This window comes from Sorghum bicolor, chromosome 10 (genome assembly GCF_000003195.3).
Source record: "Sorghum bicolor cultivar BTx623 chromosome 10, Sorghum_bicolor_NCBIv3, whole genome shotgun sequence".
NCBI classification, from domain to species: Eukaryota; Viridiplantae; Streptophyta; class Magnoliopsida; order Poales; family Poaceae; genus Sorghum; species Sorghum bicolor.
In genome coordinates, this window is record NC_012879.2 from 9,838,042 (window position 1) to 9,856,552 (window position 18,511).

Sequence of the window (18,511 nt, forward strand, 5' to 3'; positions counted from 1 at the left end):
GGATAAGAGCATGCACCATGATAAGTTCAAAAACCGTTAACTAAATTTACTCATTAGTCACTTGTGTCGAGGCCACATCATCATACAGTCAACATACAATTTGGACGGTTTAATGCAAATTCCCAAGATTAGACCTTATAAGGTACAATTAGCAAGTTTATGGTACTAAAATACATTCTAAGAGCACTAGGACCTGAACTCACGACAAGTTTAATTAAGTACCAATGATGAAACTACTTTAGAAATTAATTAGATCAGTGTACATCCATGGCTTGTATTTTATAAGCACGATATTATTTGGAAATTATGCTACCAACCATCCGCTAATGAACTTTCAAGCCCTACCCACACTCATTAGCAATGATTTAACAGCACTAAGCAGAGCACTAAGACAAGCTCATCCATCTTCGTACAAACTCCTCATGATGGCAACCATTGTCGTTGTCACTAGCTAAAGCTGAAAATGATCCAGCTCGTCAAGATACAGTTTCTGTAGTCAATTACCTTAAAGATATACTGATAATAATAACAATAATGTACATAAATTCACATCACCAACCGTATAAAGAGACGACACCAATTCGACACATAAACTTTCACAATATAATGTTGAATCATGCTCCATAATAAGTACACTGTATATAAGTATATATATAACGGGCAGAGATCGACGACATAATTTGTTATTTTTGCGGAAAATATGTCTTGCATCGTGGCTACCTAGCACTAGCTGAGTAGGTGGTACCGGATGGAATCTTCATACTTCACATGCATGTCTGCACAGGGAACGCCTTTCAGCTTGCACCATTTCATAATGGCTTCCCTTTGTTTCGAGAGATAAAGACATGACAAAAGAGACCCTAAAAGATTAAAAAGGAGGCAGATGGAGTAAAGCGGTTTTCAAGCCAAAGCCACCGACCGATCCAATCTGAACCAAGAGGTGACCATCCTGCATTGCATGCTCTTAGCTTTTCCCTGCATGCATATAATAAATACATGGTTCAGATAACACTAGTTCAGAGGTACACATGAATTGAATGCCATGGACACGAGAAATATATAGATTGTAATTAATGTAAGTTAAGAATTTACAGCTTCGAGGTGCAAACCCCTCCAGTTTCAGTCAAAAAAAAATTGGCAGCTTCAAGCTTGTGTAGATGTAAATCTTACCGCCGACACCGCCAGCCCTACGGAGGAAGGAGAGGAAGACGATAACAATGGCGACCGCCGCCACCAAGCCGATGATGATGGCAAGGGTTTTCCCAGATTCATCTGATGAACATATTGACACTGAATTAAGAGCAGCAAACTTCTACTAAAAGTCAAAGTAATCTGCTAGAAATATTTACTCCCATATATCATCTAGCTGTAGCTTTGTGCAAAGTATGGTGGTAAAGGGTTTAAAGCCACCCCCCAAAAGCAGAAAAGGTTGTGCAGTACACTACTACTACTGAGACAGTGGGATACCAGAGATATCCTCTGGTATGCTTCAGATTCCAATGATGCAAAGCTGGATCGTTTTGGTAGCACTTTGTGATACACTGCGGGGGCCTCAGGCTCAGAGCATGGTTAAACAATGCGAGAGAGAGTGAATCCATTTCAAAGCCTAGCTAAAAAGTGCGGAGGAAAGTGAAAGGCAAACAAAAGTTCTTTTAATTGGTCTACTTTGGATGAAAGATACCTTTGCATGCAGTTTGGACTTGGGGACACATCATGCACAATTTTATTTGCATCTAAATGGATACTGTACACCTACCGTAGCATGCAGTGTAGTACATGCGGACCACACAAAGTTGATTAGTGATTGAATGGTACTCCTGTGTCATCACTAATCAGTACACACTGTAATACAGTAACCTAGCTAGCCAGGCTAATAAGGACATCTTTGTATTAATTAATTTGAGTAATGCCTAATTGTTTGTTTATATTACGATTTTATTATTAATAAGTAATATAATATAAAATTGGAGTTAAGTAGATCAAGAACGTTCTATGGGGTGACTGGTGTCGTAATGATTCACACCCTGGTAGTGGGGGCTAGGGCTACACTTATGCAGTAGTAAGCAACAACAATGTCAAATTTCTAGTCTATCTATCTACCTAGGCTTGCACAGGCTACATGGAAACCCCCAATCTCAGCAAATTTGCTGGCAGAGATGGTAGCAGGGAGCCGATAATAATAGTCAAGGTTTTGGAATCATTCAGTTGTAGCATCACCTTCTTAAACATTACATACACCCTACTGCTTAAAATTCATACTCTATTCCTTTACCAAAAGTGATGTATCTGTGTAATTTCAGTTGATTGTGAATGTTCAACTAGGGGCATCATACTCTCTAGTCTCTGATTTATATACCTTGTGTATAACCCAAACAAGGCTGTCATTTACGTTATGCTATATAATGGGAAAAAATTTCAAAAGAAAAACAATCCACAATTTCGTGAATAAAATAAACCTGAAGAGAGAAAGCAGCCAAACTGTGCTAGTCTGATAATATAAACAACACTGTTTTGCAATTCTAGAACGCCTAAAATCTTGTGCAGATGAGAGCTGAACCTTGCAGTTGGTGCGCCCCATCATGACACGACGTAAAATAATAAGGAAGAGTGCACGATTGTGAACAAAACAAAAATTATCTATTCTCAGTAAATGTCTAGTATTTTTAACGAAGTAAGGCGATGCCAAAAGATTTTAGATTTCGCTACTGTAGCACTTTTGTTAGTTTGTGGCAAATATTGTCCAATCATAGACTAACTAGGAACAAAAGATTCATCTTGCGATTTACAGTTAGACTGTGCAATTAGTTTTTATTTTTGTCTATATTTAATGCTTCATGCATGTGCCGAAAGATTCGATGTAACAGAAAATTTTGAATTTTTTTTGATTTTTAGGGTGAACTAAACAAGGCCTAAATCGTACGCGTATATACTGTGGTGCTATGCTAGCTATGCTAGTGGGTAGGCACTTGATGATCCAGTTGTGGTATGTGCAAGATCCAACAAATATTCAGGACCAGCTGGGGCGCGCGCATGCACCTGCCAATCAGAGTTTTGCGTGCAGATCGTCGCTGTGATCGATGGTCCGCGGAACGAGATAACGGTGGAAACCGCAAGGATCCACGCTCTTCAATCATGCATCAAGAAAAATCCCGGCCTGGATCGGCTGACTGGCCAAAGCAACCTACGTAGTACTCCTCAGTCCTCACCATCACAAAACCTTCTCTGGCTAAAATCAGAGCTGAACCCAAGCTAAAATCAGAGCTTTACCACTGCCTAAGAATATTCTCATGTCAGCTCATGCGTGCATGGATCCAAAATTCAGAATACTGGATATACGGTCGCACGAAGCTATTATTCTCTATAGCGTTTTTAGGCTTATATTATCAGGGAGCGGCATGCATAGCATAGATGGACATGAATTCTGTAGAAAAGTGTTAAATTCTCACAGACATCCACACTTCGAAAAGTGCACGTAAGGTAGAGGAGTGAGAAGACGACGGAAATTGATGGCAAGGAGCAGCTGCTTACGTACCGTGCTGTCCGTACGTGTTTGGCACGAATCCACCGTATGCGTATCCATTGCCTGCTGCTCCTCCCACGCCGCCGCCGCCACCGATGACATTGCCGCCGCCGCCGGTACCGGCGCCACCACCTCCGACGACCGGTACTCCTCCGCCGCTGCCGCCGGCGGCATTATTGGACCAGAAGCGCGCGTAGCACTTGCCGAGGTACACCTCCCCGGCGGAGGCGTAGCCGCAGCCGGCCTTGAGCTGCGAGGACGCCGCCGAGACGCAGTCGGTGCAGGCCTTGGCGCCGAGGTCCCCGACGCACTGCGACATGGCCTGCACGTACCCGGCCGCCCCGGCGCGGTACGATCCTTCGTCGGCGGGCGCCGCGGCGGCGGCCACGAGCGCGCCCAGCGCCGCGTCGCGCATGGCCACCACGCCCGTGTCCCCGCCGCCGCTGTCGCCGCCGCACTTCTTGAACAGCACCGTCGTGTCCTGCTTCCCCAGGAACGAGTCGTTCCCGTACCGGACGAAGCAGGCGCGCAGCTGCACGGCGGCGCCCGCCGCCGTGTTGCAGAGCGAGGAGAGCTTGGACACGGCCGACTTCACGCAGACGCCGCACACCGCGGCGGGGAGGTCGGAGCGGCACTGGTACACGCCGGCCAGCTGGCCCGTCGACGAAGACGGCGGCGGCGAGGTGTAGTTGCCGTAGGCGGTGAAGCCTGCGCTGTTCACGAGGGAGGAGAGCGCGGTGTCCACGTCCGCGGCGTACTGCGAACCGGGGTCGTACCGCCCCTGCGAGCACCCGGCGTACACGAACGCCGTGTAGTCGTCGCCGCCGCGCGCCGGCGTCGTGCACGCGCACAGCACGATCACCGCAACCACGGCGGGGACTAGCACAGCAAGCTTCGACATGCTTGGTTCCTTCCTTCTTCTTGGCAATTCCTGCACGTACGGGGTACGCGGCTTTCGAAGCTAGCTAGGCAAGGAGGGAAGATTAACAGGAGGCAGCTAAGTGTCTCTGTGAGTGTGGAGGGAGTGGGCTTAAGGGTTTATAAATGTATACGCGAGTACTTAACTGGATCCACACAGTTCAGTGTTAGTTTTTGCAAAGTGCTGTGGCGCCAGGTCAGATTTATTAGAGGGCTGTCTTTTTTCTATGTTTCTTTGTGTGTCTACAACATCCATGTGTTTTAGCAACAAAAAGCACATTGTTTTTCTGTATCTATGACTTCGAGACCCGCATCCAATTCCTCCCTCCCTCCTTCTAGACGCGCCTTCCTCCCTCCCTCCTTCCCGACTGCCACCTCCCTCCTGATGCGGCTTCATTCCTCTCTCCCCCGACGCTGGCGAGCACCCAGCGCCCACAACCGGCGATGGCGCACCTCCCCATGACGGCAACGGTGGGCAGACGCCTCCTAGCGTCCACACCCGACGCGCCTCCTAGTGCCCGCGCCCGTTGGCACCAACCATGGCAGTAGCAGTGACGGCGGTTTCGTCTGCACCGGATCCGGCCACAGTAGGCCTCTCCTCCTCCTCCTCCTCCTCCTCCTCCTTCTCCGTGATTTGTGATTTGTTCTTTCATAGAAAAAATTGTTTTCTGTAATCTGTGATCTTTAATCTGTGATTTGTGATTGCCTGGAGATAGAAGAAGGCTAGAGGCTGGAGGTAGAAGAAAGGTGGAGGCTGTTGGATCTTCATCCTATCGTAAAAAAAAATTCATGTGTTCAAAGTGTATCAAACATATGGTTGCTAGATAGACAGACTCAAGTAGATGATGAATTTTTTTGTGGCCATCATCCGTTCTCCATCTGCCATAGAGCTCAATATAGACGGAGTAAAACCTCCTTCCTCCACCCTCCAAGCGGGCTCCCAAAGTCACTGCCTCTGAATCAATTACGATTTGTTTTTTCTTATATTTTTTTATGGAAAAATTCTATTTTCTCGTTCTCTCTTTTCTTATGACCCATTTTCAAAGTTGAGAGAGGTGATTTATCGAGTTCAGGAGAAAAACTAAACTTTCGGAATAGTCCATTTTTAAAGTTGAGAGAGGTGGCTTATCGTGTTCAAAGCCGAGCCCGATTTTCACTCTTTTGCTATGTTCTTCATATTTTGTTCTTACTTGTTCTTGCTCTCATCTCCGGCTATTGATTTATTTCATCATTTCTACGCCGTCATCGACTTGTTAAGAGGTCACTAGCTTCATCTTCTCAATATTAGCAGCGACATATGTCATTTCCTAGTGTTTTATGTGTTTTTTTATTTTATGAATTCTACGCTATTTTAAACTCCAATCACTTGATCGTTTGAATATTTGAATGATACCAACTATAATTAGTTCCCTAAAAATTAACTTTTCATTACTATTATGTCTACTACATTTAATGGTTTAGTTAGAGAAATAGTGATACTATGGTTTTTTATTTTAATTAGTTTAGAAAAAAATTTAAATCTTATAATACTTTAATTTGCAATTTGTGACCGAGTTAATTATAAAAATAGAGAACTTTTATGCTTTTTTAATTTTGCTTGTTTAGAAAAATTAGAAATAGAGAATTTTAGGTTTTTTGTTACTTTAATTTCTGTATAAAAAATTAGAAACTTATAATACTTTAATTTGCAATTTATGACAAGGTTTTTTAGTTAATTATAACTAGTATGCATGCCACATTTCATGATTAGTTAGAAAAATAGAGAACTTTTATGTCTTTTTAATTTTGCTGGTTTAGAAAAATTAGAAATAGAGAATTTTAGGTTATTTGTTACTTTAATTTCTGTATAAAAAATTAAAAACTTATAATACTTTGGGTTGCAATGCAGACAAGGTTATTTAGTTAATTATAACTAGTATGCATGCCACATTTCATGATTAGTTAGGAAAATAGAGAACTTTTATATCTTTTTAATTTTGCTGGTTTAGAAAAAATAGAAATAGAGAATTTTAGGTTATTTGTCACTTTAATTTCTGTATAAAAAATTAGAAACTTATAATACTTTAGGTTGCAATTGAAAGGTCCTAATATGGCTAGAGGGGGGTGAATAGCCTATTTAAAAATTCTACAAACTCACTAGAGCAAGAGGTTAGTAAATAACAAAGCGAAGCTTTTTGCTCTAGCTCTAATGGGGTGTTTGCAAGTCACCTATCCAACAATTCTAGTTGAAATAATCACTAGGCACACAAGAGCTATGCCACTACTTACACTAGAAAGCTACCTAAAGTTTCTATAAGTAAGCTACTCTAGTTTGCGGAAATTTAAAAGAGATGGTTTGAACTTTATACCGCCGCGAAGAGGGGATGAACCAATCAATAATATGAAGTCCAATCACCGGGAGAAATCCAATGAACAATCACAATGGAGACACACATTTTTTCTCCCGAGGTTCACGTGCTTGCCGGCACGCTACGTCCTCGTTGTGTCGACCAACACTTGGTGGTTCGGTGGCTAAGAGGTGTAGCACGAACCTCGTCCTCACTAGGACACCACAAGAACCTACCCACAAGTGAGGTAACTCAATGACACGAGCAATCCACTAGAGTTACCTTTTGGCTATTCGTCGGGGAAGGTACAAGACCCCTCACAATCACCGGGAGATGGCCACGAACAATCACCAACTCGTGCCAATCCTCCTCCGCTGCTCCAAGCCGTCTAGGTGGCGGCAACCACCAAGAGTAACAAGAAAACCGCAGCTAGAACGATCCCCAAGTGCCACTAGATGCAATCACTCAAGCAAATGCACTTGGAATCACTCCCAATCTCACAGAGATGTTTTATCTATGAAGGAGATGAGTGGGAGGTGTTTGCTTAGGCTCACAAGGATGTTATGTATGCTAGAATGCCAACAGTGTGAGCCCCAAGCCAGCCAAACATGTATTTATAGCCCCTCAAACAAATAGAGCCGTTGGCTCTTTCACTGGGCAAAACACGGGGTCACCGGACGCTCTTAAAGGGGCACCGGACGCTCAACACCTGCATCCGGTGCTCCAAAGTCAGCTGCGTGTCAGAGTCTAACGGTAACCTGCAGAGCACCGGACGCTGAGCAGGTTGGCACCGGACTCATGCGCAGAGAGTTCCGCAAACCGGCGGGTCACCGGACGCTAAGCACGGGTAGCGTCCGGTGCTCACCGGACCCATGCGCAGAGAGGGTCGCAAAACGCCCGCACACCGGACGCGCACCACCGGACGCTCAAGCCAGCGTCCGGTGCCTATCGTCCGGTGCCTTACCCTAGCTGGGCCAGGCACTGTCTGCACCGGACGCTCAGACTTAGCGTTCGGTGCTCCAGAAGCCAGCGTCCGGTGCTCCAGAAGCCAGCGTCCGGTGAGTGTTTTCTCAGCGAGAAACACTCCCGCGACTTCTCCAAAATTCCCACCGGCGCAATAGAAAATATGCACTTCATTTTCTCGAAAAGCGCCGAATCCCGCCGAACCCATCCTCTCTCTACTCTTCAAACTCCACCTCCTTCTCAAAGTGTGCCAACACCACAACGTGTAAACCAACATGTGCACGTGTGTTAGCATTTTCACAATCATTTTCTTTGAAGGAGTTAAGTTAGCTCACTAGGTTCTAAATGCATGCACAAGAACAATGACACCTAGTGACACTTGATAACCGCTTAGCCAAAAAATTCCCCTCTTTATAGTACGGCTATCTATCCTAAATGTGATCACATCCTCTATGATGTCTTATCACTAAAGCCAAAACCCTAAGCAATACCTTTGCCTTGATCTCCATAGAGTTTTGTTTTTCTCTTTCTTCTTTTCCAAGTTGAGCACTTGATCATCTTGTGGTCATCACCATCATCACCATGATCATCACTTGCTCCATCACTTGGCATGTACCAACCTCATTAAGTCTACACATACTTAGTATAGAGGTTAGTACTAGGGTTTCATCAATTATCCAAAACCAAACTAGGGCTTTCAGCAATGCAGACAAGGTTATTTAGTTAATTATAACTAGTATGCATGCCATATTTCATAATTAGTTAGAAAAATAGAGAACTTTTATGTCTTTTTAATTTTGCTGGTTTAGAAAAATTAGAAATAGAGAATTTTAGGTTATTTTTTACTTTAATTTCTGTATAAAAAATTGGAAACTTATAATACTTTGGGTTGCAATGCAGACAAGGTTATTTAGTTAATTATAACTAGTATGCATGCCACATTTCATGATTAGTTAGAAAAATAGAGGTGCACCTTTTAGAGGTGCACCTTTTAGTCTCGGTTGTTTTTACCAACCGGGACTAAAGGTGGACCTTTAGTCCCAGCTCTCGGAACCGAGACTAAAGGTGAGACATTTAGTTTCGAAACTTTAGCCCCGGTTCCGTAGCCAGGACTAAAGGCCCTTACGCCCCCAGGGCTAAAGCCCTTTCCTGTACCAGTGCACATATCTCCTGTGCTAGTGTATTAGAGCATCTCCAAAGTTTCCTAAATATTCCTTCTAAAAAGTCCATGTTTCTCAACTCCTAAAATGTTTTTGGGAGAAAAAAAAGAAGGTCTTCTCCAACAGTTCCTAATATTTGACTTCTAAAAAATCAAATATTGGTCCCACTTGGCGTTTTTTCCAGTGATCTTTTTTTTCTCACGTGGTGGTTTCGGTAGCATCTTCTACTTCTCACTGAAAGTCACTGAAAGTCTGAAACTCGCCGGTCACTACTGAAATTAACACACAGCGGAGAAAAGTGTGAACGAGGACAAGATAAAATGCGTGGGACTACTGGTAATGTGAAACCGATGTGTGTGTCATCTCGGTCGATCAAGCAATTAATTAAGCAGGGCTCCATCAACAATCAATCAATCTCTTCCAATGACTGGCCTTGCATATGGTGAAAGCTGCTCTCTGCGTATCAATTTCAGAAAGGGATAGAAAATTAGGCTCGTGGCGGCCAGGATATCACCGCACGACATCATCTAGCCAGCAGGATATGGATATAGCACCGTGCAACCGCGCGCTGGCAACCATCCGCGGCAAACATATATAGCGGCCATAACTAGATAGGCAAAACTAGGGATGGGCGAAACCTAGCGGCAACATGCGCCGACACGAAGCCACGGCGGCGGCGCAGAAACCACATGAAAAAAAATTTGATTCGACCATGTACCTCCTGAATCTCCCGTGGCGGCGTCGATTGAGGAACTGGAGGAGCAGTGTCTCTGCTACGTCGATGGAGCAGGACCATCCTGCGATGGAAAAGACGCAATGGAGGAGAGCGCACGAAGGGAGACAAGGCACGGTAAAAGAACGCGGGCGATAGGAGAGACCGCGAATTTGGCGCCGAGGGAAGGATACGCGCAGCCGGAGATGTGCGTAAAGTTACGCGGATTGCCTCCGTTTTTCCCAACTGCGTAAATTTTAGGAGTCAAGATTAGAAGTTGTTGTAGAAGAGTTTTCTTTCATCTTTCTAAAAACTAAGGATTAGGAGAGAGTTTAGGGAACTCTTGGAGATGCTTGGATGGGAAAACTGGGAATATAGCATGCCTAAACTTTTTCTTTGTACATACATGACTGAGACTGAGAGATATAACAGTGTTGCTCCATATTGCATGCCTGAATTGGTTACGTGTGTGCAGAGTAATTGAGAGAGATTTGGGCCACTGTGTGTGTGAACTACTACAAAGTGATCGTGCCGTGCCGGATGGATCCAACAGTCTCTTCTACAAGGTCGCATGGCAGTGACAGAGTTAGAATAAATTCAAAGAGAGTTCGCTTGTTTTATGGATGCAAGAATTTATGATTTGTGGATATAAATTAAATATGATAAAAAAATTAACATCTATTACTGTTTTTATTTTTTCCTGTGGCATCCACAGTGCTACATTTAGCTCCGCCCCTATCGCATGGTACATCATCAAACCTGATGTGGCTAATGCGATCAATGCACTTTGGTCCTTGACTCAAGAAGCTTCGCTTTGCTTAACGATGCTCTGATGATTTTACTCCACAAGATGGCGTCCCCGCATGCATGGCCCAAGGATATAATTGGCCTATTAGGCTCATGCATAGCTTCATCAAGCTGTGCTACGTCCAAACGCTACAGCCCCGAATAGATTCACATGAAGATGGTTAAAGAATGGCATGTAGTCCACTTCCTCGACATACAAGGCCTTACGAGTTGAAGGGCCGTGGCACATGGCTTGTCCTCCATGGATGACTTAGGACGGCGAAGCACCGTTGCAGGCATGGTGATGTAGATGCGGTCCGATCTTTCGATAGGTACGATAACGCTTCGATCGATGAAGAACTCGATATTTCACAATCTACGCTTGGAACAAAGACTAATTTAGATCCCACAACCATTACACCATTGCTCCGTTGGTTATATATACCACGCACAACACGACTAATCTTACTGAGAAGGCTTTCCTACAAGCGAATCGAGAACACAAGCAAGAATGGATAAACACAATCTAAAATTGCAAATAAATATGAAGCTTATGAAAGGACCAATCACCACGGACCAACAACAGTCACGTTGAATAAAAGCCTACCTCCAAAAATAAATTTTATGATGTGGCTTTATCCTTTTGAGTGTCTGGCTTGTTTCCTGAAATCATCTATAGAAACAGTTGAATAAAAGTACAACCTCTGACAATAAAAATCCATTGTCTCCTACGAAGCTACCATCTTGTCTAATGATATGAGATATAATTATCAAGATGCAATTCAAACTTTAGCAAATCAGTATACAAAGTCAGTCTTAGTTTAAGTTTCATCCATATTTAATAAACGGCCACATAAGTATTTTTAATGATGTAACACCATATTAAGAAGAGAGAGAAGAAATAAATTTTATGGTGATAAAACTCCCCTGACATAGTTACTAACTCGATCACGACGAGCCATTAAATGAAATATTTATGAAATTATAAAATGAAACTATGGCCTTGTTTAGATACACCCAAAAACCCAAAACTTTACAAGATTCTCCATCACATCGAATCTTGCGGCACATGCATGGAATATTAAATATAAATAAAAAATATAACTAATTACACAGTTTACCTGTAAATCACGAGACAAATCTTTTAAGCCTAGTTGCTCTATAATTAGATAATGTTTGTTAAATAAAAAAGAAAGTACTACAGTGTCAAAATCTAAAAAGTTTTTGAATGTAAACAAGGCCTATGTGTTGTGATTGATTGTTTCATTCAAGTTTATTTTTATGTGACATTTTTGGAAACGACGCTATAGAATTGCTGATTGGATGACAGGCTGTCCTACTAAGGGCCTGTTTAGATTGGGAATGAAAATTTTTTGGATGTCACATCGGATGTGTCGGAAGGATGTCGGGAGGGGTTTTTAGAAACTAATAAAAAAACAAATTACATAGCTCGTCAAAAAACTGCAAGACAAATTTATTAAGCATAATTAATCTGTCATTAGCATATGTGGGTTACTATAGCACTTAAGGCTAATCATGGAGTAACTAGGCTTAAAAGATTCGTCTCGCGATTCTTAACTAAACTGTGTAATTAGTTTATTTTTTTATCTACATTTAATGTTCCATGCATGTGTCCAAAGATTCGATGGGATTGATGAAAAAAATTTTGGTAGGGAACTAAACAGGGCCTAAATTCACATCCGATTTGGGTCAAAACGCTTGAAAAATAAAAAGTCATATGCTGAGACCAAAAAATGGAACAGTAAATGTCAGGGGCTCTTTGTCCCGGCAATGGCACAAAAGAGAACTACTTGGAGGATAGTGACAGCATGATGGCTACCTAGCTAGCCAAGGGCGAGCGAGCGAGGATGAAGCAAAGCGCTATCTAGCCCAGGCTAGCGGCGACGTCCTAGGCCTTGTTTTGTTCCCAAAAAATTTTGTAAAAATTTTTCAAATTCCCGTCACATCCAATCTTTAGACGTATGCATGAAGTATTAAATATAGACGAAAATAAAAACTAATTGTACAGTTTGGTCGAAATTGACGAGACGAATCTTTTGAGCCTAGTTAGTTCATGATTGGACAATATTTGTCAAATACAAACGAAAGTGCTACTATTTCTATTTTGCAGAAATTTTTGGAACTAAACAAGGCCCTAGGCGACGACAACGCAGTCTTGTTGTACAAGGAGGAGGGCCCATGGGCTTCTTTGTTGCGCGACAACAGCGCGGTGATGTGTGAATCCACGTCTCCATGACAAGCGCATTTAGGGCCTGTTTGGATTAGGCCCCAGGTTATCTCTCAGACAGAGACAGGCATCTTCCACTCCTGAACCGTCTCTGCTCTTTGCGTGATAACCTTCACTCCTGAACTAGATGTGAATTGAGATTGTCATATGCTCCCTCCGTTCATAAAAAATACAATTCTCACTTATCAACAAGTCAAAACAAATAAAATTTTTTGAAGTTATATTATAAAGTACTAACATTTTTTTATACAAAATAAGTATCACTAGATTAATTATAGAATATATTTTCATATAAATTTATTTAAAGACATAAATATTAATATTATTTACTATAAATTTGATCAAAGTTGAGCAAAGTTTTTTTGGCGAATTATATAAGTATAGACGCAGACACTTAACAAGCATACACACTCACCCCTATGAACACACGTACGCAAACCTTACCCATATGAATATCTCTAAAAAATTGTGCCAGCACATCTCGAGATAGAGGAAGTCACCACAAACATGTCGCTGTGGTCGTTTATCACTTTCGTAGACGGAGAGAGAGTACGTCCTATCTATTCCGTTGAGTTGCTTGGATAATATTTTAACTCAGACATCCATTTGTTTGATTTGCATTTTTTATTCTCTTGAACGATTGGGAAACTTGTAGCTACCAGCTGAATCTGATCCCTAGAGATGACCCAACTACTACTCTCCAATACTGTTCTTCCGAATAGCATTATACAAACCGACAGTTTTTTTTTTCTCACAAAAGATTTGCGTATCTTTTGTATTAAGGTCTAAAAGATTCGAGTTTTACACCGACGCACTAGAGGGGCATGATGTGTTACACTTTACATATTCACTTGATCCTTATCTGCCAAATTTATCAGTCATTCAATAGTGTTTTTCTCATATAATAAATCAGCGAACAATACTTTGGTGAACTAAACAACCAAGGTGCTGCACCCTGCCACCGTGGCATCAATCCCATAGGAGTGCCGGATCATGGCTTCCTTGTACACAACAAAATACAGGTGTAACATCCAAGCATGCCCTTAGTGAAATAATAAGTGATACAGATGTTGTTATAAATATAGAAGGAACAAAATGTAGTCCACGTGCAAATAAACACTACTGGAAACTGAAAATTTCCTGTCGGTATAAACAAGACCGACAGAAAAAATACAATTATCGTGTCGGGTTTAGACAACCGACAGAAAAATTAGGATACTGACAAAGAAATGGACAATTACCTGTCGGTGCACACGTTACCGACAGAAAAATAAATAACACATAGGAAATGTATGTGTTTTCTTGTCGGGGTACGTTTTTTCTGTCGGTATTTGTCGTAACACACAGGGAATTTGTTAATTACGTTTCTAAATTAAGTTGCACATTATAAAGGCCGACTTCTGACGGAGCGAAGCGGAGGCTCGGCCATTGGTATACGCCCTCGTCGTCACTTGGGGGTTGAGGGGGGCTTGCCCCCCGTGTTATGGTACATATATCCAAATTAGGGTTCCACTAATCATTATGATCTTGTAAGTCAAATTACAGTGACCCAACTCTCTTGAAATATCAGGAAAAATACTTTTCGTGTAGAATTACCGCCAATCCAAATATCTGGCGGGAAGCCAAAGGGCTTCAGCGCGCCAAACCCAAAGAGAAGGCCCACAAGCCCGTGACTCAACTCTCAGCAAAAAGAAATAAAAAACCCCCAAAACCCCTCCGGCCCGCATCGTGACCTAGCCCCAGTTCAGGATTCAGCGAGAGTCATCCGTGCGCCGCCACACAGCCCGCCATTGAATAAAAAAGAATGCTAAAATGTTTAACTTAGATTTTTCTTTGTTTCAGTGCATGAAATCAGTTAGCATTCACAATGTTCTATCCCAGTTATCTTATGGTTTCTCCACTCAAGTTACCTCCTATGGTTGCTACGATGTTAATGGATATAGATTCCGTTCAGAGAAATATGAGAGGGGAAGACCTGGGTTAACAACCATCAATACTGGTGTTTGTGTTACTTCCTATGATGAAAACAACAATGCCCTTGAGTATTATGGTGTCATAGAAGATATCATAAAAATTGAATGGGAAGGCTGTTCGAAACTAGAATTAGTTTTATTTTATTGTCGCTGGTTTGATCCAACACCTAATGGATTGAGGCGTACAGAAGATTTAGGCTTAGTTGAGGTCAAGCATGCATTAAAGTTGAAAAGTTTTGACCCATTTGTGATGGCTAGTCAAGTTACTCAAGTTTATTATCTATCTTACCCATGTAAGGATAAGAATCTATCTCAATGGTGGGTTGTCAACCAAGTTGCTCCTCATGGATGTGTACCTCTCAATGGTGCAAATGATGAGTCCACGAGTTCTGAACATGTAATACATGATGTCTATCAAGATGGATTGGATGGTACCTTTATTATTGATTTGGGGGAAGCATTGGATTCTTTAGTATCTATGGGCTCAGATGAGATTACTGATGTGGCAGACTTGGAGACAATAGAGAAAGCCACGGTTGAGGATGAGGAATATGATGAAGAAGCTACTGATGAAGAGGGTAACACTACAGAGGAAGAGGATGAATCAGACGAAGAGACTGATGATCAAGATGATTATTGAATTTTTGCTCATGAATTTGTAGTGCTGTAATACTATGGTTTATCACTAGGATACAATGTATCTTATTTTGATATTAGATCTGAACTGAGTGTTATGTAATCTGAACTTGGTGGCTCTAAATCTGAATTTGGCGTTTTACTTTTAATATTACATCTACACTTTTATTATTAAATCTGAACTGCAGCTACTGTATTTTACTTTTAATATTAAATCTGAACTGCAGCTACTATGTTTTACTTTTAATACTGCATACATTTGTTCAGTTTTTTTAGTTCATGTATACTTATTGAATACAATATTCTAACTCACTGTTCCTTTGGAGATGGCTCGTGGAATTTGTCATGCACATAGAAATCGACTTCCTAGGAGGCATGACACTTCTGAAAGAACAACCACCCAAACAAGTGCATCTCAAGGAACAACCACTACTGATGGCTCACAAAGGACTAGACCTGCTGGCCCTCACGAAGTAGAACCTCCTAAAAAACGAGGAAGGACGCCGGGGAAGAGAACCAAATTAAAACCACTTCCACCAACTGGCCGAGTGGCTCTTATACCAAGTGGTGACTCGTGAGTACACTACCAACTAATTTGTACGGTTAGCTTCCATTTTTAAGTTTTATAAAAGCATCTGTCATCTATGTACAGGCAATTTAGTTATGTCAACTACAACTGCAAGCTCCCTTACAAATACACTACTCAGCTTGGTGTCATTATCAAGAGAGAGTACCCAGGTTTGCTTGAAGAGAGGGAAGAGGATGGTCGACTAATCAGGGAGCGACCAGCTCTAGATTGGCCTGATTACTTTCTGGGTAGTGTGGATAGAGATGGCAGGACAAAGGGAGAACATGTGCTCCATGAATTTTGGGTAAGAGGCATGTTTTTTGTAGGTTCATTTTCATGTGTCACAACAATGTTGGACTTCATTATGCTTTCAAAAATATTTACATAAGAACTTGAATTTCTTAGCGAGCCTTCACAATTCTACTGTCAGTTCATTCTATTGTTTATGTGGTTTTCCTTGTACACATGCAGCGGTTGTTTGAAGTTGAAGAACGTCTTCAAGTAGAGGCAGATCGTGTTCTTGACATCTATTTGAAGAAAAGGGTGTGGGACATGATGCATCAAGCCCGTTTGGATTGTGTAAAGGCATACTATAGAAAAAGGGATGAAAGTATAAATGATGCAATAGCTCGCACGATAGAGCTTGAATATGAATAGTACAAGGTGGGCAGGTGTTGACGGTCCTTAATGCTCACATTTAACCATCAACTAATCATAGAAAAGGATCCAAATGCAACCAACACCTAGACTTAGGGTTTTATCTGACAGAATTCCACGAGTTTTGGTGTTTGTCTATTTCTGCACGGGGTTATCAGGAAATACGGAAGAAAGGCCCACACGTCGGGTTTACATAGAGATATTAACGTGTCGTACAATTTTCTACCATCTAGAAGAGTCCAGAAGCCACGGGAGCGAACGAGAGACGTAACGGAGCCGGGCACTGGGCGCCCGCCCTCCCCCCGGGACCAATCAGAGTGAAGTTCGGAGATCATGCTCCACCGACCTAATACTTCAAGGAAAACCACACGATCAATGTCGGTTTGATCCGACGGCCCAGATTCATCTGAAAAGACTATATAAGCAAGGCCCCCTGGCCCCTGGAGAGCATACCTCTTCTACAGAATCAAAGCTAGGGTTTCAATTCTTCATCCAAGTAGAGAGGATCCCTCTAGTTCTTCTAGTTCTACCTCTAGTTCATCTAGATCTAATTCTAGTTCATCTAGTTCTAGTTCTAGTTCCTCTAGTTCTAGTTCTAGTTCTAGTTAGTTCTAGTTGTAATCTAGAAAATAGGGAGAGAGAAGAGGAGAGCGGAGGAGGAGCCGGATCTGTCGGATCTTCCTCAACATTGTACTTTTGCAGCAACTGGTTCGTTCTTCATCGTTCTCCAGGTTCTTCAATTCATAATCCTGAGTCCTTTAATTACTTTTATTTACATTTAAGTTATTTATTGGATTCCCGCTTGCATCAAGTGCTCTAATCTTTGCAACATTAGAGTAGTAATTAATAGATTAGACGTGGTGTTTAGTCTTGCAATTACCTGGAATTGTACCCAATCCTGCGGATTGTTGTGGTAGCCTTAGGGTAGTGACAGCCCTAACAGTCGACGCATTCCACCTCGTTCGGATCGGTGTTTGTAGGACCGTAGTCAGAGCTTCCTAGCCCCCTTCTCATCTCTTTCTGTGGTTAGTGTTCTGATGTCCCGAAATAGATAATCTTGAAGTAATTCTTGATTCTTAGATCAACTAGAGAACTCTCAGGAAACTTCCTCTCTTCCCACCAAAAATAATTATATAGTTATCCTTGGGCGATCTTGAATCTTAATTAGTACACTCACGTTCCCTGTGGAAAATCGATACTCTGGAATACTCCCGGGTGAAAGCTACATCGGTATCCGTGCGCTTGCGGATTTTTCTGTTTGCGTTTAAAATACCCAACAGCAGGCTGGACTGGTTCAATGATGCAGTGTGGCCCATTCTTTGTGCCTATTGGTGCTCAGAGGAGTTCAAGACAAAACGGAAGATAGGACAGGAATGTCGCTCCAGTTTCGATGATATTGCTCAAAACCATGGTGGGTATAGACCCTTACAACAAGTTCTGGTATGTTATGAGGATGTGTATCTTTGGCTTAATATTAGCATACATATGTAAACATGTCTATTTCGATGCTGCTCCTCAACTATTTCGATTTGTAGGGACTTAGGTTTGGACAACATAGGGGAACTCCTATTTATGCATTTTCTGCGATGAAATCGGGCATGAAAAATATCGATAGCAATGGTAATTGTGGTCCAATCAAGAGCAACAAAGCACAACAACGCCTGGTAAGTAAATCTAACTGTGGCTATGAAAAAATACATTCATCTCATAGTTGAAGTAGGTCTGCTAAATTAGAGTGGCTGCAAAGACATTTAGTAATATAGAGGTCGCTATGGCTGCAACTTGTTTTCTGTTGACTGTGGCTGTGGTAATATCATGCTTGTAGGATGGCTACATAGAAGGGGTTAAGAAGGTTACACAGGTGAATGAAGAACATGAAGATGATGGGGAGCATGGAGAGCATCAGGATATGGAAGACGTGGAACAAGGGCAAGGTCCAGAACATGAGAAAGAGTTGAATGCAAAGGTGTTGTACGACATGTCAGGTGGTTTGTCCACCCATGGGCGCTTTGCTATAGGATTTGGCGCTGTTAGGGCAGCTGA

General features: G+C 42.2%; 1 protein-coding gene across 1 annotated transcript; it reads right to left on the reverse strand.

Annotated features, from left to right (window-relative positions):
- On the reverse strand, positions 501-4,634 carry LOC8061512 (cysteine-rich repeat secretory protein 12). The gene is made up of 3 exons (XM_002438128.2): positions 3,533-4,634; positions 1,171-1,272; positions 501-975 (listed from the first exon to the last, which is right to left on the reverse strand). The coding sequence occupies exons 1-3, from the start codon at positions 4,419-4,421 to the stop codon at positions 965-967; spliced, it is 1,002 nt and encodes a 333-aa protein (XP_002438173.1). The 5' UTR covers positions 4,422-4,634; the 3' UTR covers positions 501-964.